Consider the following 24,465-nt stretch of genomic DNA (forward strand, 5'->3'; position numbering starts at 1 on the left):
TTGCCCTGGTTAGAACTTCCACTACTATTTTGAATAGAAGTGGTAAAAGTGGGCATCCCTGCCCTATTTTGTTTTTTTCTTTTTGGCCACGCCGTGCAGCATGCGGGATCTTAGTTCCCCAACCAGTGATTGAACCCGTAACCCCTGCAGTGGAAGCATGTAGTCTTAACCACTGGACGGCCAGGGAAGTACCCCCTGCCCTATTTCTGATCTTAGAGAAAAAGCTTTCTGTCTTTCACCTTTGAGTATGATGTTCACAGTGGGTTTTTCATATGTAACCTCTATTGTGTTGAGGTAATTTTTTTCTGTTCCTAGTTTGTTGAGTGTTTTTTGTCATGAAATGCGGTTGTATTTTGTCAAATGCTTTTTCTGCATCCATTGAAATGAATATGTGGTATTTACATGGATCATTTTTCATATATTGAACCAGCCTTGCACTACAGGAATAAATCCCAATTGGTCATGGTTTATAGTCCTTTTACTATGCAGCTGAATTCTGATTGCTGGTGTTTTGTTGAGGATTTTTGCATTCATGTTCATAAGGGATATTGATCTGTAGTTTCTTTTCTTGTAGTGTCTTTGTCTGGCTTTGGTACCAGGGTTATGCTGGCCTTAGCATAACCTCTCTCCTCTTCAATGTTTTGGAAAAGTTTGAGAAGAATTGCTATTATTTCTTCTTTAAATGTTTGGTATAATTCACCAGCAAAACCATCAGGGCAGGGCTTTTCTTTGTTGGGAGATTTTCATTACTGGTTCAATCTCATTAGCTATAGAAGCCTGATTCCTCTCACGTTGTTACTATTTTCAAAATTGTTTTAACTATTCTAAGTTCCTTTGCCTTTCCATAAAATTTTAGAGTAATGTTGTCTAGATCTGCAAAAGCTCTTGCTGGAGTTTTGGTAGGAATTATATTAAACCTTTATATCAACTTAGGGGAAATTGACATCTTTAATATGAAGATTCTTTCAATATATGAACATGATATGTCTCTCCATTTTTTTAGGTCTTTGGTTTCTTCCTCAGCATTGTATAGTTTTCAGCATACAAGTCTTGTGAATGTTTTGTTAGATTCACATCTAAGTATTTCATTCTTTTGAGTAATTGTAAATGGCATTATATTGTTAATTTCTGTGTTAATGTGTTCATTGCTAGTATATAGAAATACAAATTGGTTTCTGTATATTTGTCTTGTAACCTGAAACCTTGCTGAACTCACTTATTAGTTCTAGGAATTTTTGTGTAGATTCCTTTCGATTTTCTACTTAAACAGTCATGTCATCCTTTTATCAAGTTTTAACCTGCCATATTTGCTTCACATTTTTTAAAAGACTTTAACAATATAGGTATAATTTTCTTCCTCTACTTCCCCAGAGATAGTTCTCACTATCATGAATTCACTTTTTATTGTTTCCATATGTATTTTGCACTTTTTAAAATATATGTTTGTATATTCATGAATGTTACATAACATTTTCTAGGTTTTAAAATTTTACATAAGTGTGTTTCCTTTTGCATTTGATTTTTTCATTTAACATTGTTTTTCTCCACGATTTATCCCAGTTGTGGAATGATGCCAAGTTTGTTCATATAGCTGCTAGTAGTATTCCATTGCATGAATATATATTCTTCTATTGATGGACATTTAAGTTGCTTCCAATTTTTTGCTCTTTGTTTTGGTTTTATTGATGTCTAAGTGTTCATTATATATTCTGGATTCTAACCTTCGTGGTTATTTGTGCTGTCAATATCTCCTTCTAGACTTTGGCTTGCCTTTTAATTTTGTTTATGGTGTCATGTTTTGTAGAAGTTAAGTCAGATGGATAAATCATTTCTTTTATGGTTTGAGCTTTTCGTGTCTCATCTAAGACATAATCCTACCCTGAGGTAATAATGATATTCTCTTGTATTTTCTTATTAAAAAATTTAAAGTTTCTTTTTATATATAGGTCCTTAACCTACCTGGAATTGTTCTTTGGTATCAGTGTGAGGCTGAAGGGTCTAATTTTATTATTTTCCATTTGAGTACACAGTTGTCCCCCAAACCATTTATCAATAGCCCATTCTTTTTTGTGCGGCATGTGGGATCTTAATTCCCCGACAAGGGATCGAACCCATGCCCCCTGCAGTGGAAGCGTGGAGTCCTAACCACTGGACTGTCAGGGAATTCCTCTCAGCAGCCCTTTTTTTTTTTTTAATTTATTTATTCACTGTGGTGGCTTCTCTTGTGTGGAGCACAGGCTCTAGGCACGGGCTTCAGTAGTTGTGGCTTGCGGGCTCTAGGCACGGGCTTCAGTAGTTGTGGCTTGTGGGCTTTAGAGCACAGGCTCAGTAGTTGTGGCGCAGGGGCTTAGTTGCTCTGCGGCATGTGGGATCTTCCCGGACCAGGGCTCGAACCCGTGTTCCCTGCATTGGCAGGCAGATTCTTAACCACTGCGCCACCAGGAAAGCCCAGCAGCCCATTCTTTACCTGTTGATTTCTAAGATTACTCCTGTAATATCAAATTTCTTTATATGCTTTGGATTAGTTTTTGAGCTCTTCTATTTGTCCCATTGCTATACCTGTCTATCTCTACATCAGTAAACATCTTACTGTCTTAATTGTTCTAGCCCAAGATAAGCCTTGATATCTGGTAGTGTGGATCTTCCTTTTTCTTTTAAAGAATTATAGCTATTCATGGTCACGTCCCCTTCAGTATAAATTTTGAGATAAACTTGTCAAATTCCATATAAAACCTGTCATGATTTTGATTGAAATTGACATTTTGGGGACTTCCCTGGTGGCGCAGTGGTTAAGAATCTGCCTGCCAGTGTAGGGGACATGGGTTCGAGCCCTGGTCCAGGAAGATCCCACATGTTGCAGAGCAACTAAGCCCATGCGCCACAAGTACTGAGCCTGCGCTCTAGAGCCCGCGAGCCACAACTACTGAGCCTGAGTGCCACAACTACTGAAGCCCACCCGCCTAGAGCCCGTGCTCTGCAACAAGAGAAGCCACCCAATGAGAAACCCAGGAACCGCAACAAAGAGTAGCCCCCGCTCACCGCAACTAGAGAAAAGCCCACGCACAGCAACAAAGACCCAAGGCAGCCAAAAATAAAAAATAAAATAAATATTAAATAAATAAATAAACAATTTAAATATGTATTAAATAAGTAAATTTTAAAATATTAAATAAATAAAAATTTAAAAAAAGAAATCGACATTTTTACTCTTTCAGTCTTACTGTCGTACCTCTCCACTTACTCAAATCTTCAGTAGCCTTCAGTATCCTTCAACTTGGGGTGAACTTCTTTATCTTTTAGTCTTCTTAGTAGCTTATTGGATGTATCTGAGATTTCTGAGTTATTTCTTTTGTTGTGCTATTCACTCACTGTATAGCTAAGGATTAGTGTCTCTTAACCTTTTGGTTTATCTAGATTTCAAAACAATGTATAAAATTAGACTCTATGAAATGTATAAAGTTACTTTTCAGGAGAAGGAGAAACACAAAATGCCATTTAGCAAGTTTGAACCTTCTTGAAGAACAGAATTGTGTAAATAGAAAGGTAATATGCATAATAACACCTTCCTTCATTCTTTATTATTTTTGTGGAATGTCTCATTTTGTCTTTTAGCCTATATGACTTGGGTGGTTTCTTTTGTTTTGTGTGCCTTGAGTAAACTGAGTCAAAATTTAAAAAAGAAATTTTAATCCCTTACCACAAAAAAGAAATGGTAATTATGTGACATGGCAGAGGTGTTAGCTAATGCTATGGTGTTAATCATTTTGCAGTATACAAGTGTATCAAATTAACATGTTGCACACCTTAAACTCATACAATATTATATGTCAGTTACATCTCAATAAAACTGGAAAAAATAAGGAACTGATTAAATTATAGATTGGGGATAAAAAAGAAATGTAATACTAGGACTCTGGCACTAATTTTTAGCATCAAGAGAACCGCAGTGTGATTAAAAATAAGTATGCATAGCCATTACTACTCAAGATTTAGAATAGAGAGTGTTAGTAATTAAGCAATATTACCTGGAATTCCAGTTATAAAGTACTAGAAACCATTCATAAGCCTTCCAGGCTGCTAGTATTTATTGAGCAGGTATGTGTCTGAGCACATGAATAGAAACAGAAAAAAATATTTTTTAAAATTTTAAGTTTGAATTTTATGGTGGTTGTTGGTAGCTGGAGAGGGAGCATAGCATAATGATGGAGAACATGGATTTGGGGACTAGAAGCTGCCTGGGTCTAATCCTGGCTCTGACACTTGCCAGTAATGAGTGAGATACTTAACTATTTTCTGCTTCAGTTTCCTCATCTGTAAAATGAGAATAATAGTAGCACCTACTGCATAGATTTGTTGTAAGGATTAAATTAATTAATACATGTAAAGCACTTAGGAAGGTCCCTGGAACATAGTACAGGCTTCATAAGTGTTATTACTAAGGTCTTCTTATTGATCATTATCAGAAATATCCCTAATTCTGATGATCTTACACATATATTGAGAATACTGCATGTAAATGCCTAGTTCTATAGCTGACATATGGCAGGAACACAGTAAAATGATACCTATAACTATTGTGTTCTTTTTTTCTTATCTAGTTGCTTAATTCTGTATTTGCTTGAGGAATCTTATTTTGTTTCAGAAAAAAATTGAATCATTACTGTTTTTGAAAGTGTTCTATTCTGTCATTAGTATTGTTTCTAATGTATAAAGTATATTTCTAATGTATAAAGATAATTATTTCTGTCATAGCTGTTATTTACTTATACGTTCTAGACAGTGTTCTAGGTGCTTTACACATATTATATTACTTCTAGACCTTAAAACAATCTTCCACTGTCTCGGTAAAGGTTCAGAACAAGAAGGTATTTTGGATAAGTTCAAAAGAAATACTTTTTTATTTGAGGGAAACAGTAACATGATTTCTGTTAAAGGAAAATCAGACAAAATATACTTTAAGGCAAAAAGCCTTAAAAGCCTGGAGGTAAAGAGGATATTTCATTTTGATGAGAGATTAAATTCACCAGGAAGATTAACGGTTTGTATGCACCTAATAACCTGGCCTCAAAATGTATAAGACAGAAACTGACAGAAAAACAGGTGAAATAGACAAATCCACAATCAGTAAAGATACAGGTTTAAACAACCTTGACTAGTGGATAAATAGGACACTGTTCCCAACAATTGCAAAACACACTTTCTTTTTAAGCAAACATGGAATATTTATTAAAATTGAAATATGCTGGGCCATAGCAAATCTCAAGAAATGTCAAAGGGTTGAAATCTTACATAGTAGGGGTCCTCATAAGACTCCTGCGTTGGGGATCCATTTGAGATCTGTAGTCAGGAATTTAAGGTGAATCATCAAGGTTTTTTTCTCCAGCAAGGTTAAATGGTTTGGTTGTAAGGATAAGAGAAGGTGATTAGTTGACTAACCAGGAATGAGGTTTCCCAGGAGACCATACCAAGGAAGCCAGAGGTAAGGGAGCTAAGGATGTTTACAGAGGCATTTAATATTGAATCCTGGAGTCTAAGCTGAGCAAGAAGGGAAGTGAGGACATGATGAGGATGATGGACAGTGGGAAGGTGGTAAGATTAATGGATGGGAGGGAGGTATTAATGAAATAAGAGAATTGCTGGAGTACACGAGCTGGAAGGATAGAAGGTGGTGGTCAAGTGTTGGGATGTTTAAAATCAAGGTTTTGGAGATGATGCCGTTACTGGGACGGATGATCAGGGGAGATGGCCGTGGAATGGGAAACTGGAATGGTATGTTGGACGTGATTGTGATGAGGAGACCTGAAAGGCCACAGTGTTAGATGAGTCATCCATATGATTATTGACATCACCAAGAGCAGTTTAGGAGTGGAATGGACCATAGCAAGGTTCTGAAGCCTTTAGTTGAAGAGTGAGGGAGTTGAAGGTCAGTAGATGACGTCAACAAGTTAGGACAGTAAATGATGAAGTCTGAGGGCAAGAAATTAAAATGCGTTCAGGTTTTTGAAGGAAAAGAGGAGGAAAAGGGTTTAGAAGAAGCAAGGAGGAATATTGCCCGTCTACAGGAAATGTTGGAAGAAAAGTAGCAATCTCCAAATGAGAGGGCTTCCAGGGACAGCCAAGTTTCAAGTTAGGGAACTGAAGGAGAACTTTTCAGGGAGAACGTTGAATAACAGAGGAATTTTCACTCAGTAAAAATTATCCATTGCCATCATTTTCATCCTCATCATTATTCATATTAGATTTTGTGGTTAGCTGTTGTGTAATACCATTCTTACTTCTGGACACTTCAGTAAACTTTATACTGTTGTATTGATATGTCATTTACTATTGATTTTTTTTATTATTGATATTTTCTGTAAAAGTTTGGATAGCCAAGCCTATGATAATGAATATCAAAATAATCATTATCCTATCATATTGGAAAATCATGTTTAATCTCATTTGTTTAATCTCATTTGTGGAATAACTACCATATACCAGGCGCTTATCTATTGCTGGAAATACAGAGACATGTAAGATATGATACCTCTTCTCAGGTATCATAAGATTATGATAAGATTATGGATCAGTGAACTCACCAGATATAACTTGTGAGTTGTACACATACACGGCCTTACACACACAGACTGAAAGATTTTACACACACACCCTCAGGCTATTCTAGCAGTGGTGGTCCCCTCGAAGACATGAAGGAAATGGAAGGGGCAAGATACTAAGGGGAGCTTTTCATTTTTAGCCTGTGTTCTTTGAATCTTGTATTAAAATGCATTTATATAGTTCGTTAATAAATAATGTTACATATTCTATTAAAATGCCTTTCTATAGTTCATTAATTAAAAATAAGAAAATTTATGGAAGTTACAGTATTTCTTTGTAGTAATTAAAAGGAGAAATTGTGGGGACTTCCCTGGTGGTCTAGTGGTTAAGACTCCGTGCTTCCACTGCAGGGGGCACGGGTTCAATCCCTGGTTGGGGAACTGATCCTGCATGCTGTGCGGCGCAGCCAAAGGAAAAAAAAAAAAGGATAAAAGGAGAAATTGTGTTTTTTTAAGCTTAAGTCTTTGTTTTTTTCTAGGCAGGGATACCAATGGGACCAATACCAGCAGGAGGCATGCCTTACCTGGGACAAGCACCATTCCTAGGAATGCGTCCTCCAGGCCCACAGTACCCTCCAGACATGCAGAAGCAGTTTGCCGAGGAGCAGCAGTAAGAGATCTCAGGATGCAAGGATAAAGATACTGGATAGCAATCAATTTTAAAATTGTCACGTGATCTGCAGTGCAGATTTGAAGCTGCAGCAGTCACGGCGCCTTTACGGTGCCCTTAAAACTCTTTAGAATACGCTTATTATTTAAACGTTTAAAACCAGAAGGGACCTTAGAGACCCTGTAATTCAATCCTCTGACTTTACATCTGGGGAAAGTGAGGTCCAAAGAAATAAGCAGGTGTCAGCCTGGGTTACACTTACCAGTAGGACCTGGACCCGAGTGTGGGCCTCCTGAGTCCCAGAACCACTGCTCTTTCTCATGTATGATACCGCCTCCTCAAGTAGAAGTTTCTTTTTTGTATGCAGAACAAAGAGTGTTTTTATTTCGTCTACATCCCTCTCTGTTTTTTGTAATGACTTTGAATGTAAAATGTTGTCTCCTCCCCTTGCAAATGAGACAGGAAATAAATTCACGTCTACAATTTAGGTAAATCACTTCTTAGACTTATTTCATATATTTGGAAATTAATATAGTGGTGAAATAGGATTGTCTTCAGAAAATTAGATATAATTATCAGTGAAGTTTTTTAGTTCTAGAAATGCAAGATGACTTTGTAGAAGAAATATGAATATAACAGTTGATAATTCCTAAAGCTGGCTCTTTACTAGATTGTTTTTCCTTCAGAAAACGATTTGAACAGCAGCAAAGGCTCTTAGAAGAAGAAAGAAAAAGACGCCAGTTTGAAGAGCAGAAGCAAAAGCTCAGACTTCTGAGTAGTGTGAAACCCAAGGTAACGTTTTCCAGCACACAGCGTACCCCCCCCCCCACCGAATGTGCCTCTTCTCAGTCATTTAGTGGATTTTGTTACGTGGGCACCAGCGCAAGCTGAGGCTGTGGTTGATTCGTTTTGGTTTTGTCTAAGTCCGAAAGCGAAGGACTTTTCTTTTTCTGTAAAGATACTTTATTGTTGAAGGGAATGGGATAGCAGCCATTATCTTCTCAACTCTTGTTTTCTGCCTTTGGAATGCTTGTAATCTTTTCTTGGGAAGCATTAATACTGGATACTTAATATCTAACAGCTGTAGCCTAAAGTATTTCTAAATGGGCCTTTTAATAATCTTCTTTAGAGTGTTGTTTTACACCTTCACTTTATGTCAACGTTTTTCTGACTTGGAAAATTCACTATCCGAAGTATGTGGTAAAAATATTGTAAATTGATGAATATCTGCACTTTTCTTTCAACTTATGTGGATTAGGACGAAGTGTGAGAGACAAGTGAAGAAATATATATACACTTATTGTCTCCCAGACAGGAGAGAAGAGTAGAGATGATGCTTTGGAAGCCATAAAAGGAAACTTAGATGGGTTTTCCAGAGATGCTAAGATGCATCCTACTCCAGCATCACACCCTAAGAAACCAGGTAGTTGTAATTTAAAATTTTTCTTTTGTTGGAAGGTGACATATAGTCCCTGTGTGTTTAATTGACCATTATGTGTGTGTGCGGAGAGTGAATGTTGAACTCCTCCTTCAAGCTAAGTACAGATTTGGATGTTTTAAAATTTACAGTGGGTTAAGAGCTCTGGTCTAGACAGTCTTGGGGGGAAGAAACCTCTTCGTCTTCTAGTAAATGTCAGTATGACAACTTTACTTGTAAATCTTCTGTATAAATGAGTATGTTAACGTTAGTAAAATCCATTCACTAAAAGCAAATGTAATAAAGGAGTTTACCATTTCATTCTCATTATTTGAAAATAGTTTTACTTTTGATGTAGTAGTTCAGAGTTTATTCAATGTGACGCAACTGACAAATGTTCTAAATGACTCCTTTAAAAAGTCATGGATTTACATGTATAAAATAGATAACTAATGAGAACCTACTGTGTAGCATAGGGAACTCTACTCAGTGCTCTGTGGTGACCTAACTGAGAAGGAAATCCAAAAAAGAGGGGATATATGTATATGTATAGCTGATTCACTTTGCTGTACAATATAAAATAACACAATATTGTAAAGCAACTATACTCCAATTTAAAAAAAGTCATGGATTAAATAATATTTCTCATGAAATTTTAGTTTTTAAAATATGTTCCTTTGTAGTTTTCATTTTCATTTACCATCAAATAAGCAAAAGAAAAGTACCTAATAGAGCAGGGTAAAGAGAGATTTTTGGGGGGGTTTTTGCATGTGTTTTAAACATTTAGCAGTTGAAATGAGTCTTATCTTCACATAACTGTTACCACATCCTTTTTTTAAATTTGACATTTTGACATTTTATTCTCAGCTAATTTTAAGAATAACATATGTGAATAGTTTTCATGAATCATTCAGCAAGTGCTATTTTCTGCAGGCATGTATTACATTGGCAATTTTTATAGGTACCTTTTATAGGTGATATCAGGAGGGCATAATCTAATATTGGCACAGTAACGAGTTCTTGACTTTCTGGGACAGCTTTGCCTCTGTGCTATTAATTTCACTTGCTAGATTATATACTCAGATTATCGTTACAAAAATATGCCCCAAAGTAAAATATATACTGATATTGAAAAGGGAATGGATATTAGCAATCAGAATGAGTTCAGAAAGGAAAAACATACCTAAAAATGAAAACTATAAGCTGAATAAGCTAGTAAGTCATTTAAGTATAGTCATTGGAATGGTAAAACTGGACCCAGCATGGAACTTAGATAAAGGAGAAGAAGGCAGAGAGGAATGGTCATTGTTAGGTCACATACTTTTCTATCCATATAGAATGGCCCCTTTGGACAACTGGGTATGGTTTAACAACTTCATTGTTAAGTAATAAATTGGTGTTTTGATATTCAAGTGATCTCTTGAGTTTAATCAACGTGTGCAGTTAGCTGTTTCTAGTTAACTGCTTCATGCTTCGCGAGAAAAAGTTTTTTGAAGCAAGCCCAAGGAATTTCCAGAGCTTCTCCAGCTAGGGTCTTAAACCTAGGCCTAAAGTATGTAAAAAGTTTCCAGCCTTTTTACCACCAGAGGCATAAACGCCCATCAACTGTTTATCTTAAAATATTGAATATGCAAACTGTATCACATAATTTTTATACTTCTTATTAATCATATATATATATATAGCTACAAGAGTTTCTAAGCCAAAATATATACCACATAGAATTAACATAATTCCAGTCAAATGCAAAGAAATTTTTAGCCTAAAAAAAAAGAAAGAAAAGAAAAAAATTTGGTTTAGCCTAAACAGTCAGCTACTATATCCATAGTAGCTGTCAGTTTTGCATTGTTACTACTTTCTTACCAGTACTGATCTGAGAACCCAAACTGAGAGCTTAAATACACACTCTCAGTAACCATTATTGGGAGGGTTGGGATTCATTATGACATGGCTTTTTTTAAGCAAAATTCATTAAGGCAGTAATTTTGCATATTCATTTTGCATCTTTCATAGAACTTTAATGCTTCCAGGCTTTATTTCATGGATCCAAAAGAGAAGGGTCCAAAAGAGAAGCACATAGTGTCCCCATTTTTCAAATGAGAGCCTTTTTTAAAAAAGACTGCTCCTTGTGACATTAGACTTTAGTAAATGTTAAAGCAATACAAAGAAGTTAAAAATGTGAAGAAACAACAGTAATAGTACGGTTAATGAGCCTAGTATTAAACATAATCCCTGTAGAGAAGGTTTATTACATAAGTGAATCTCATATTTAACAGTAAAAAGCCACAGTGATGTTTATATCTTTTAGAGGCAAAGATCTTTTAAACATAGCTCTTAGGGTTTACATTCTTAAATTGGCTGTTGAGTTATTTGACTTAGCACTTTATGATGTCCTAATTTTGATGCTTTTCACAAGAAAATATCACTTTGGTAATATGTTTGATGTTCTTGTTGCCTTTGTAATTTTCATTCCCCACACAGTAAGTTTCATCCTCATATGAAATATGAACTATGCTAAGCGTATGGATTAGGCATGATTTATCAAAAATTACAAGTATGCGTCATGCATTGTTTTTTACTGACATAATGAAATTTAATCATCAGTATATATCTGTCTAAAATGTATTCAGTAGCATATAGGTAGGTTCTCTTATTTATATTGGTTTGAGAAAATATTATCCAGATAAATAGATAAATTGGATTTCAAAAATAATCACCACTTTGATGTAAATTATTAATGGTCTCAAGGAAAAAAAATAAGTGCTAACTTAATAAAAGAAGGAAAGAAATTTTGAGTTTTACATTTTTCTGTTTTTGAACGAAATGCAAAATAGCTATAAAACCTCTTTTTAAAAAAGACTAAAAATGAAATTGAGTTTTTTGTAGTGAGGCGGATGAACCTAGAGTCTGTCATACAGAGTGAAGTAAGTCAGAAAAGCAAATACTGTATGCTAGCACATATACATGGAATCTAAAAAAAATGGTTCTGATGAACCTAGGGGCAGGATAGGAATAAAGACACAGATGTAGAGAATGGACTTGAGAACATGGGGAGGGGTAAGGGGAAGCTGGGACGAAGTGAGAGAGTGGCATGGACTTATATACACCACCAAATGTAGAATAGATAGCTAGTGGGAAGCAGCCGCATAGCACAGGGAGATCAGCTCGGTGCTTTGTGACCACCTAGAGGGGTGGGAGGGACACGCAAGAGGGAAGGGATATAGGGATATGTATGCATATAGCTGATTCACTGTTATACACAACAGAAACGTAACACACCACCGTAAAGCAATTATACTCCAATAAAGATGTTGAAAAAAAAGACTAAAAAATTGTAAATAGACATCAAAGTGTTTTGCATTCATTGTATGATTCTGTTTGTTGTTACATGTTATTTCTTATTCACCTCCACTATTCATGTTTCAGTATATTCTTTTGGGGTTATACTACATCTTAATTTCTTTTCCCCTGTTGATTTTCATTTCTGTGTGTTTCATTGCCATTTTCCATTTTGCAGATTATCCCACATCATCTCATTCTGCTAAAACTGTCTCCCCATCACCCGCCTTTCTTGATGAAGAAGAATTCAGTGACTTTATGCAGGGGCCTGTTGAAGCTCCCACATGTGGGCCTTCTTCCACTTCCCAGCCTTTTCAGTCTTTCCACCCCACCGCCCCACTTGGCCAGTTGCCTGCTCAGAAGGCTGGAGCACAGTATATCCCTCCAGGTCAGAGTCCAGTGTCTGTTGCCTTACATGGTGACCCTGGGCAATTTCCTTATTTCTCTACTGCTTCAGCCTCATACAATGTGCAGAAAGCAGGTAACTACTAGACTATTAATGAAAGTATTTTTAAAATAATCTAGGATAATTTATTTCATTTATATAAGTAGAATAATACAGTGATGTTGGCACAGAAACATGTGCCTGAATATATGAGTACTATTGAAATGCACCAAAGTAAGAATATAGATTTTTTAATTCTGGGGGCTTCACATTCTGGAAAAGTGATTGGAAACATCTGCTCCTAAATTAGGACCTATTTAAACCACCTTAGAACTTTAAGAACACACTGATTTCTTCAGGAGATGCCTCTTGTTTGGGGAAATCACCACCATCATTTTCTTAAGAGTCATGAGCCAGGGAAGAGCTGCTTTAGAAAGTGCTCTCGATGATAAAGCACGTTGGGGTCAGAAGCCCATGTTCTCCATTTACTATCAGTTTGTCCCTGGACAAATCTTTAAACATTTCTATACCTCAGTTTTATCACTTGTGGGGGCGGGAGGCAGTTACTGTGTCTTGAGGCACAGAATAGTGCTGAGAGGAATCTAAGGAGACGTGTACTCATCTACACGTTTTCGATTGACAGATGAAGAAATAGGCAATAGTTGGTAGAAGTGTCTGTATCTTGTGTAGGTCACCAAATGTCTAAGGTAGTACACCGTCCACTGTACCATCCTACCCGCTGCCTCACAGAATTCCTGAGAATCAAAGTAGATAATGATGTTTAAGTTCTCTAAAATCGCTGAAGTGTCTCAAGCCCTAGACAAATGTGTGGACTTGAATTATTTCAAAATTTATATTACATGTGGCAGGGCCTTCCCTTTAGAATTTGGGGGGTGGAGATGGATGGTTGAAAAATTAGAAGCTTGCAGTTATATACAAATAATCCTTCATGCTGTTTGTTTAGGCCCTTCCTTGGAGGAGAAGCTCCTAGTATCTTGTGATATAAGTACATCTGGGCAGGAACAAATTAAATTACATACTTCTGAAGTTGGGCACAAAGCCCTAGGCCCAGGTTCCAGTAAGAACCATCCCAGTTTAACGGCCAATAACGGGGGTGCTGTAGATGGACGTGTAAGTGGTACCACTACCGCAGAGGCAGAAAAGACTTCAGACCAAAACCTGTCCATTGAGGAGAGTGGTGAGCTCATGAAATATTCAGCAAAAAGTTCATTTAACCAAATGTTGCTCAAATGCTAACACCTTAGGCATTAATCTTAAAATGAATGCTGCTTGATTTTGCTAATCAAAATTTTGCTTAAAATATATTTAATGCATTCCTTTCTCTAATTAACCCCTACAATTTTGCTCTGAATTCTTTCAACACACTGTTATTCCTTTTAAAAAATTTTCGATAAGCAGTTTTTTTAATCGGAATCATTCCTGATTTAAAATTTCTTCTCCTTTTATTTTATAAAATACTTTTTCCCCTTCTTAAACTGTCTGTTCTTCTATAAGGTTGAGAAGTTAAAATTTACCTGGAAAAGTCACCAATGAGAATATAGTTTTGCTTCTCTGAAATTAATCGTACACACTGCTGCCTAAATTAGATCCACATTTTTATAAACTCAACTTGCAGAGATTAATTACAATGTGGGCAGCCCAGGAGGCAAACTTTTGGAGGCTATTTTACAGGACAAAGTGAAAAACAAAAATTTTAAACAAAAATGCTATACATCTAAGGCAGCAGTGTCATATTCATTTTAAAAAATCAGACTTTGCAAAGAAGTGTTATTAAAAGCTGCAAGAGAAGCTTGGGCATTTTTTGTTGTTGTTGTTTTGCATATGTAATCTTTCAACCATCATCTCTCATGTTTTTGTCTTTAATTTGTAATATATGTGACTGGCACAAGCCTCATATGATCCAGAATATTGATTTTGTACATCTTAGGGGTATTTTTTTGTTCGTTTATTTTTAGTTTACACCTTAGGACATAGGTGTACAAGAGTTGCTTAGAAACGAAATTCTAGTTGTATTGGTGACTTTTTTTTTTTTAGTGTCTCCGGTGCTCTTCTTATTAAAAAAATATGACACTGTGATTTCCCCATCTGCTACATGGACCAGTATATACATTAGATAATGTTCTTTAACTTCTTAGGTGTGGGAGTATTTCCCTCACAGGATCCTGTTCAGCCCAGAATGCCTCCTTGGATATACAGTGAAAGTTTGGTTCCAGGTAAAAAGAGCTTTTTTGTCCAAGATTCCTATCTGGATACTTTACTTTAAATGTTGTAAATGTAGTTATAAATATTTACTATTGTGGTTACAGAATATACAGAAGGAGTTGTAACTTTTTCTTATTTATTTTTTCTAAAAGAGTACAGAAAATTAAATACATCTAGTGTTGAAGACTGCCTCATAGGGACTTCCCTCGTGGTCCAGTGATTAAGACTCTGTGCTTCCACTGTAGGGGGCCAGGGTTTGATCCCTGGTCAGGGAACTAGATCCCACAAGCTGCAGCTAAAGAAAAAAAAAAAGATCCCACATGCAGCAACTAAGACACGGCACAGCCAAATAAATAAGTAAATAAGTAAATATTAAAAAAAAAAGACTGTCTCATGTATGAAATAACTATATAAATGAAGGAGAAGTGTTTTGCTTTAATGTTTTATTGACCATCATATACTTTTATATCTAAAAGCTTTTCTTAGATTTATTATGCTTTAAAAGACACTATCAAATATTTATTTCACAGATTATTAATAACATCAAGAATAGTACTAATATGTCTAGTATAATTTTCTGAACTCTTGGTGATTCGTTTATATATTTAAAAAATATTCTTTGACTTTGTCAATATAAAACTATATGAAGTAAAAGACCAAGTGGCATCTTTTCCTACATTGGAAGGTGGTGTTTACTTTTTTCTTTATGTATGTTATTAACTGCTGAGCCAAAAAATCACTGAAGTACACATTTTGTGATGTAGTATTCAATTGGTACAAAGGAATAGTGTGTCTAAGCCATGGTTGATGTGCATAGAATAATGACTATTACAATGGCATTATGTTAATCACTCTTAGTATATTGTAACTTGTTCAATTTGCTTTGCAAACCCCTTAAAAACTAAAGGTAACTTTGATCTTTAGCTCTCTTTGTTGGTCATAGACTTGATCTAGGTTGATTCTACACTTGATTTAAATAAAACTCATGCAAGATCCCTGTAGCTCAACGTTCTTTGGGAAGAAATTAGTAATGTCTACTTTTCCTCAGAATCACATAATCACAAATTGCAAGGCTCATTTCCCAAAACCACAGGGGACTTCAGTTGTACATAAAGATAATTGATTTCGGGCTTCCCTGGTGGCACAGTGGTTGAGAGTCAGCCTGCTGATGCAGGGGACGCGGGTTTGTGCCCTGGTCCGGGAAGATCCCACATGCCGCGGAGCGGCTGGGCCCGTGAGCCATGGCCGCTGAGCCTGCGCGTCCGGAGCCTGTGCTCCACAACGGGAGAGGCCACAACAGTGAGAGGCCCGCACACCACAAAAAAAAAAAAAAAAAAAAAAAAAGATAATTGATTTCCTCCCAACTGCCCGTTAGACAGATTGCATCTTTTCTTCTCCCTCTCTGTCTACAAGCCAAACAAACGAAATCTAGATCTTGGTATATTTTGGGATTCTGTCCCTTTTCTGCCAGCTTGTATTTCTTTCTCCCTTCTTCTTCCAAACATACACAATACACATAACTTCCTAGCCAAAATATGTGTTCTTATGGTCAGCCTACTAACCTGTAATCCATATCTAATGCTAGATGTAAAATTTTTGCTTTAAGCGTTTTTCTCTGTCTGCCTTAGCCCTACTTTCATCCCCCAAACTCCTCTAACTAGGCTTGCTAGATTTAGCAAATAAGCATACAGAACATCCAGTTAAATTTGAATTTCAGAGAAACAGCAAATAGTTGTTTAGTATAAGTATACCCCATGCAATAATTGGCGTCCTGTATTTTATGTGGCAACCCTATCCCTAACAGCCTTTCCCACTTTGCCCTTTGGAAAGGCCATTTTATAGTGAAAAACTCCCCAATGGTCCCTTCCTTTTTTCAAACACTTATTCCGCTCTCTAACTGAAACCCTGTCTTTCTCTAAAGGCTGTGTTCCCAAAGCACCTTCCCCAGTGATGTTTCCTCTAATAGCCTCCAATTCACTGGGACAAGAGAAAGGTGATATTGGTATAATTCTTGCTTCCCACTGCTATTTTCAAATTAGTCCCACCATCATTACTCTACAACTTCTTTTTTAAAGTCCAAAACATCTGCTTATACCACCTCCATCTTATTGTTGTTACTATCTACTAATGAATTATAAGACTTTCTCTTACCTTTAACCCCAAATCTTTGTCTGTAGGGCCAAGCTCCAACCTCTCTTCTAAGCTCCAGACCCTAATTGTCTGCTGGATATTTCCACTTGAATATCTTTACAGCAGCGTAAACCCTTGATGTGGCTTCAGTTCTCTTAAAGCAGTTTGACTTAAGATTATTCTTGTATAAGCAGCAATGACAACAAAAAAGATGAATCACTTGTAATATGTTTACATTTGTAATCTGGTCTTTCCTTTAACAGATGCATATAAGAAAATTTTAGAAACCACAATGACTCCGACTGGAATAGATACTGCTAAACTTTATCCCATCCTGATGTCATCTGGACTTCCCAGGGAAACTCTTGGACAGATATGGGCCTTAGCTAATCGAACCACACCTGGCAAACTTACTAAAGAAGAACTTTATACTGTTCTCGCCATGATAGCAGTAACACAGGTAGACGTTGTTTCTAAGGTTAGGTCAAATGACTTTCCAATATAAACTGAGAGAATATGAATCCTTTTTTTCTACAACCTTGCAGAACTCCTTGGACACTAAAATTTAGATTATTTTCAGGATACAGTTCTTCAAAAGTGTACAGTTTATATGATGTGCATACTAGCAAAATATTCCTTTGTTTAAAGGCTTTAATATATTAACATTCTCTGAACTAACTGTAACCCTTCTGAACTTGAAAGTTAGTTAGTAATAGATGAAATTACTCTCTGTCCTTTGAAGTCCTTGTCTAAAATTCCTTAGATATAGATAAAGTATACTCGGTCTGGCAGCAGTTTTTCTCATATTACAAAATCATTGTAAATGATTTGATTGTAGTGAATTAACCAAACTTGTCAGAGTGAAAATGTCAGAATTGGTATGTGTTGGCCATTTCTTTGCTAAATATTAGATTCACATTAACCTCATAACTTATTTTCTTGTGTCAAATTCCTGAGTTTTGGGAGAGTCAGAGTGGAAACATACCAGGGCTACAGATCTTTGCCAGATTTGGGTTGTATGTGGTTTGCAATTTCCTAAAATGTTTCCATTTTCCTCCTGTTCTATGTAGAGGGGTGTTCCTGCCATGAGCCCCGATGCTTTAAATCAGTTTCCAGTGGCTCCTGTTCCAACTTTAAGTGGCTTTCCCATGACTTTGCCTACTGCTGTGAGTCAGCCAACTGGGATGCCTTCAGGCCCTGCAGGCTCCATGCCCCTCACCCTTGGACAGCCAGTCATGGGCATTAATCTTGTTGGACCAGTCGGGGGAGCTGCAGCCCAGACTTCCAGTGGCTTCATGTCAACTTACCCTGCAAATCAGGTAAATGGAGAGGCTGTGCATATTCTAAGTTATCCCTGAAAATGAATCCAGGAAACCTTTTTTTTCCATGAATGCAGAAAAGATTGCTGGATTATGATGGACACTGGAGGTGAAAATTAAGCAGTATTAAAACAATACAACAGGGCTTCCCTGGTGGCGCAGTCGTTGAGAATCCGCCTGCCGATGCAGGGGACATGGGTTTGTGCCCCGGTCTGGGAAGATCCCACATGCCGCAGAGTGGCTGGGCCCGTGAGCCATGGCTGCTGAGCCTGTGCGTCCGGAGCCTGTGCTCCGCAACAGGAGAGGCCACAACAGTGAGAGGCCCGCGTACTGCAAAAAAACAAAACAAAACAAAACAATACAACATTTAATTTTTCATTATTTAAAAAAAAAATTTCTTAAGCCTTAAGATACTTGAATTTTGGCTAAATGTTTATAGTTCTTTATCATATATGTCTTAAACATCAAGCTTAATAAAGCTAATTAAATCCTTAGGCTGTGTCTTTTGAGGAAGCTGCTAAACCTGAAATTAAGATGCTTCAGTTTATTTTTCACTTCTCAGATTAGCAAAAGAAGTTTTAAACTTATATTCAGTGTCAGTAAAAATGTAGGGGAAAGGGGTTTTTGGTACAGCCTTTTTGGAAGGCACGTTTGGCAATAGCTATCAAAATTCTAAATGTTCATATCTTCTGACCCAGCAGTCACTCGATTAGAGGAGTCTCACAGAACTTAGTAACTTAAATTAGCAAAAATATACAAGGATATTTGTTGTAGCATTGTTCGTTAGAGTAAAAAATTAGGAATAGCTGCATATCCATCAAAATAAAGGTTAAATAAATTTTGGTTTATCTCTACAGTGGTAAACTATTAGATTATTAAAATGAATGCCGGTAGATGTTCATGTAAACTACTAGATTATTAAAATGAATGCCGGTAGATGTACATGTACTGCATGGAAAAGATGTCCATGTTCTGTAATTACATTTTTTTTTAAAGTGCAGAACAATATAATCTCGTTTTTCTATAAAACGAACTGTTAACAGTGCTCACTTCCTAAGCATGGGATTAGGAGTGCGTGTTCACGGTTTCCTTTATACATGTATGTGATGAGTTAAAACAAGCTTGTGTCACTTCTGTAATTTACAAACATGATGAAAATGTTTTATAAAGATGGCAGTTTCTCAGTAATCTATTAAATGTGATTCAGCTATTTAAAAATTATATAAGTTAACTGTTTAAACCAGTCTTTTACCGTTTGTACAAGAGAGCATTTAAAAATATTAGGCAGCATTCCTGCCTTAAGCACTTGAGTTGATGTTTATGTCTAAAGGGTGTTCTTCTAAAATTAGGTGTTTGACTTAAATGGGAAAAGTTAAAAAGTAGTCTTTGAAAAAAAAAAGTAGTCTTTGAGGTTGACAGTTGAAGATTTGTTATTTACCTTTTTATCATAAGACGTTTTCTATTTCAACGTCCTCTGGAAACCTAGGTGGTCAAACCAGAAGAAGATGACTTCCAGGATTTTCAAGATGCTTCCAAGTCAGGATCCCTTGATGACTCATTCAGTGATTTCCAAGAGTTGCCTGCTTCTTCAAAATCAAATTCTCAGCACGGAAACAGGTAGAAAAGAGTTGCATATAGTTAACACTGTATTTAATAATTGAGAAAGAGGCCATCCACAATGAGAAGCCTAAGTATAAATAAGAGAATTAAGACTCCTTACTCTCATGCTTTCTTGGTTATTCCTAGTGTATTCCTACTTTCACTCTTCAAACTTCCTTCCCCTTCGTCCACTTTAAACTTCAGCTTTTGCCATTTCCTCCCAGTACACACCTGCTTAACAATATTTCTTTTTGCTTGTGCTAAGCCTGATTTATTACAGCTGAGTATACCTGTGCCAGGCATGACTTCATGTTCTTATATTAGATCCAGGTCTTCAACTGCTGAAAAGTTTTTTAGGCAGGGGCACATAATTTGACATTTTGCAATATAACATACTATTGCTTTTCCACAGAAATCATCATTTAGAAATCTAAATATGATTATTTATCCATGTCACTCTTCTGTTTGAGATCAGTGGCTTTTAGGCCTTCAGGTTTCTGGGGTTTTTTTGCATAGACAGTTGCATAAACATTTTTCTAATGTTTTCTAATATTTTAACTTTTAGGTACAGTAAGTGATTCAGTATGTTGTCAACACCTTTCCATTATTTCTTTTTAACTTTTTTATTGGAGTATAATTGCTTTATAATAGTGTGTTAGTTTCTGCTTTATAACAAAGTGAATCAGTTATACATATACATATATCCCCATATCTCTTCCCTCTTGCGTCTCCCTCCCTCCCACCCTCCCTCACCCATCCTTATAGCTAGTCACAAAGCACTGAGCTGATCTCCCTGTGCTATGCGACTGCTTCCCACTAGCTATCTATTTTACGTTTGGTAGTGTATATATGTCTATATATACACTACCACTTTCTCACGTTGTCCCAGTTTACCCTTCCCCCTCCCCGTGTCCTCAAGTCCATTCTCTAGTAGGTCTGCGTCTTTATTCCCGCCTTGCCCCTAGGTTCTTCATGACCTTTTTTTTTAGATTCCATATATATGTGTTAGCATACGGTATTTGTTTTTCTCTTTCTGACTTACTTTACTCTGTATGACAAACTCTAGGTCCATCCATCTCACTACAAATAACTAAATTTTGTTTCTTTTTATGGCTGAGTAATATTCCATTGTATATATGTGCCACATCTTCTTTATCCATTCATCTGTCGACGGACACTTAGGTTGCTTCCATGTCCTGGCTATTGTAAATAGAGCTGCAATGAACATTGTGGTACATGACTCTTTTTGTTTTGTTTTGTTTTTGTTTTTGCGGTACATGGGCCTCTCACTGTTGTGGCCTCTCCCGTTGCGGAGCACAGGCTCTGGACGTGCAGGCTCAGCGGCCACGGCTCACAGGCCCAGCCGCTCTGCAGCATGTGGAATCTTCCCAGACCGGGGCACGAACCTGTGTCCCCTGCATCGGCAGGTGGACTCTCAACCACTGCGCCACCAGGGAAGCCCCATCATTTTTTAAAAGTACTTAGTAAATACTTCTTCCACTGAGTAGAGCACATGAGTCTTTGAGTAAGCAATGTGAATGTTTTGGGTTGTTTTTGGAACTTGTTTTTGTCAGGGTACATATCCCATTTCTCTTATGTTCCTATTTGTGCAGTTTCATTCATCTTTTCTATTTTAACCAATTGATTATTTCTTAGCACTTCGTGCAGACACTGTAAGAAGAACTAAGGGATAGGCATTATAGAGAATTAGAAATTAGGGAAAGAATTATTCTCCTGATTTTAAGAATACATCAAACACTTGTAAATGACACATAGAAGAAACATACGAGGGGTGTGACTGTAAAGTACTGGGAGTTCCCAAGACCGCTATACCAGCACACACATGTATTAACCTGATAGACACATAACAGTTCTTTCTCAGGTCTCTTCCTCTGCACAAATTGATATGTTCTACTGCCATCTAGAACATATGACCCAAGGCCACATATGAATGACCCAAGGCATCTCAAATTACCTCCATAAAATTATGCTAAAAGCTAAATAAAAATTTGTTAAATCACCATATCCAGTCGCCTAATCAGGAACATGCTGTTTTTGTCTCCCTTCTCTCTCCTTTACCGCCATCAACTCTATCAGCTCTGCTTGGCGTGGGAAAAGGCCGTGTGTGATCTGGCTCCTGCCAACCCTCTTGACTGTTGCCATTTCTCCACAGCTTACTTCCAGCCACACGTAAACTGCCAAACTGACCATGCTCTTTCAAGCTTCTGGCCTTTTCCATTCTGTTATCTTCGATCTGAAATTCTCTCTATAGTTAATTCTAGTTCCATGTCGAAAATCGGTTCATTATAGGAAGTATTTACTAACTCCACTCTACCAGTCCCCACCTCTAAGATGAGTTCAGGCCTTCTCCTTCTCTACTGTCATGGTAGCCTGTGAATATCTGTGCCATAATTGCCATTACTGGTTTACCTGACTGTTCCCCTCACTAGGCTGTAAGTACCTGAAGACAGTATTTCATGTTTCTGTATGTAGTACTTAGCCTGTGATATGTAATTAATAAAGGTTTGTTGGATGAATATATTGTAGTATGAAGGTTACAAACCAAATTTAACAAATTGATGGTTCATTCCTCAGGGAGAAAACTTTCAGCAGATGAAATTAAAATTTGGGCATAGAAAGTTGTAAGATGGTGGCCAGACCTGAGATATATGGGGTATTAGCAATTTTGTGTGGCATTATCTCCACACAGTAGTTTACTTTCATATACAGCCATACTTTGAAGATTTTTCTTCTTCAGTTCTGGCTTGACTACTTCTGTGCTTTCCTTGCATGAAAACATTTTGTTCATGTCTAAGAATCCACGCTCATTGTTTCTTTATTCATTCAGAAACATTTACATAGCATCTCCTGTGTGCCAGACACTGGGGTAGGCACTAGAAATACAGAAGCAAAAAGCACAGTTTTTGCTCTAAAGTTAGTTAGTTTTATCTGGGTATTTATATTACCTAATAAAACTCTCTTAGAATTGCTCCTTCAGTGGTGTGTTTGTGTGTTCATGTATAATGAATTCCCTAGTTTATGATGATCTGTATTCCATATTGTGAGTTATTTTAAAAGGATATTTGTTAAATCATGATATAAATAGGTGAGACCACTTTGAGCAGTATTTTTAAGCAAAAATGGACATTATTTGTTTGAGAAGATGAAAAGGCAAGTAAGGTGTTAAAATAGGCTGGAGCCGAGAGTATTGTTAGTCTGAAAAAATGACACTAGTTAAGGGCAGGCACCAGTTATGGGATGCCTTATGATTTGTGACATAATCTGTAAAGCATTTTAGAAATAAGTGGCATGTGAAAGTGATTTTTGCTACTAGGTATGGGATAAATGCAGCTTCCATGGTAATCCTGTTGTGAGGTTATGAGAGTTACCCTGGGTTTAGAGTTACAGATACTTAAAAGTATGTATCTGAGAAATTGGTTGGACTCGGTGTTGAACTGGATGTCAAAGTCAGAGGAGGAATAGCACTTGAGCTGGCATGAAAGGGCATCTGGAAGGGAGCAACATCATTCATTTATCCATTCGGAAAATACTTACCGTGTGCCAGGCACTGGGGAGCCTCGTATAAGAAACAAAGTGGTCATGGGGCGCTGATGATAGAATAGTTCAAAAAGGATTAAGGCGTAGGAGTTTTGAGTTGGTTTATTTTCTTTGCTTTTTAAATGGGTGTATTTAGCAGGTTGAGCAACTAAGTCAAGTCACCTACCACAGCCACGTGAAGTAACTGTAAAACACAAATGATACACCAGAGAAAAAGCAAAGCCCTTTTTTGTGGCCAAATTCTCTAAAGTTTCATCTTTCAATAGAATGCAGGTTCTTAAATTTTAAAACAGTATGCCTCTCTCACTGAGTACCTTTCATTAGTATTAAACAGTAGAAATAACCATTTGCACGTTTGGAACAGATAACTACTTTATATAACTGGCATAAACACTTTCATGGTGATTACAGTTTTTTTTAATTTAATAAAAACTTTAAGGAAAGAACTGGAATGAATTCTTCCTTTGTAGTATGCATAAAATTACAGTCTGAGTCATAGCGTTTTTTGAATGGAATTTTATTTTGTTGACTTCACTCAGCAGTACTACATTACTCTGAAGATCCTCTGGTTTTTTTTCCAATTCTGAAAATAATTTTTAAATTAATATTCAAATAAATGTCATATTTAGTAGAAGATTTTACCATGGAGTTTAAAGGGCCATAGCTAATGTTGGTGATCATGAAAAAACAGAACATTCAACTTTGTGGTTTTTTCCTAGGACATTAATTACCTTTATTCCTATGTAACATTCTGTTCAGTATGTTGTAGTTTAATTACTTACGGAACTTTTAGAAATCCACCTATACTGTATAAACAGTGACCTATTTGTCCAGATCAAATATGTAGCAGCTGTTTGGTATTGGTGTGAAATTATAATATTTGATAGCACTAAGTCCTCCAGGCACTGCAGACGCCCATTAGCATGCATGTGCGAGAGCAGGGTTTTTACCTTGCTTGTAGGCCATTGATAAGAAGATTTAAATGACTGTAGAAAATGTTTGCTCTAGGGCAAAGAACTCAATAGAAATCCATTTATATGGCTTGTGTGTATGGTATTGAATGACACAAACTAGTAGTGGAATGTAGTCATTCATATGTAAAGGTGGTTCTTCCAGGGAGCTGCCTGGGTCTGATAAGGGGGAAAGAAAAGGCGGTGCTTTTATAGTCTGTGTTTAAGCCGCCCAAGAATTACCCACACAGATACTACTCATTACACTATTTTTCCATCCAGCAGGGAAATGTGTCCACAGGCAAAAGTATCTTTACCTAATTTTGAAGTGATTGTTGT

General features: G+C 36.8%; 1 protein-coding gene across 13 annotated transcripts in view; it reads left to right on the top strand.

Annotated features, from left to right (window-relative positions):
• The window catches only part of SYNRG (synergin gamma), a 91,156-nt gene that overhangs the window by 21,554 nt on the left and 45,137 nt on the right, over positions 1–24,465 (top strand). For 11 of the 13 annotated variants that reach the window (XR_014291996.1, XR_014291997.1, XR_014291998.1 and 8 more), the window contains exons 4-12: positions 7,076–7,206; positions 7,893–7,998; positions 8,518–8,629; positions 12,141–12,443; positions 13,312–13,545; positions 14,504–14,581; positions 16,964–17,160; positions 17,771–18,019; positions 19,506–19,636. Coding sequence is in view for 2 of the 13 variants with exons in the window: in XM_082605409.1 (XP_082461535.1) it covers positions 7,076–7,206; positions 7,893–7,998; positions 8,518–8,629; positions 12,141–12,443; positions 13,312–13,545; positions 14,504–14,581; positions 16,964–17,160; positions 17,771–18,019; positions 19,506–19,636 (1,541 nt within the window). In the remaining 11 variants the exon portion in view is untranslated. The remainder of the gene's footprint in view (positions 1–7,075; positions 7,207–7,892; positions 7,999–8,517; positions 8,630–12,140; positions 12,444–13,311; positions 13,546–14,503; positions 14,582–16,963; positions 17,161–17,770; positions 18,020–19,505; positions 19,637–24,465) is intronic. The other 2 variants (XR_014292003.1, XR_014292004.1) reach the window with 1 other exon arrangement.

This window comes from Mesoplodon mirus (assembly GCF_964341445.2).
Source record: "Mesoplodon mirus genome assembly, chromosome: 18".
In the NCBI taxonomy this organism is placed as follows: domain Eukaryota; kingdom Metazoa; phylum Chordata; class Mammalia; order Artiodactyla; family Ziphiidae; genus Mesoplodon; species Mesoplodon mirus.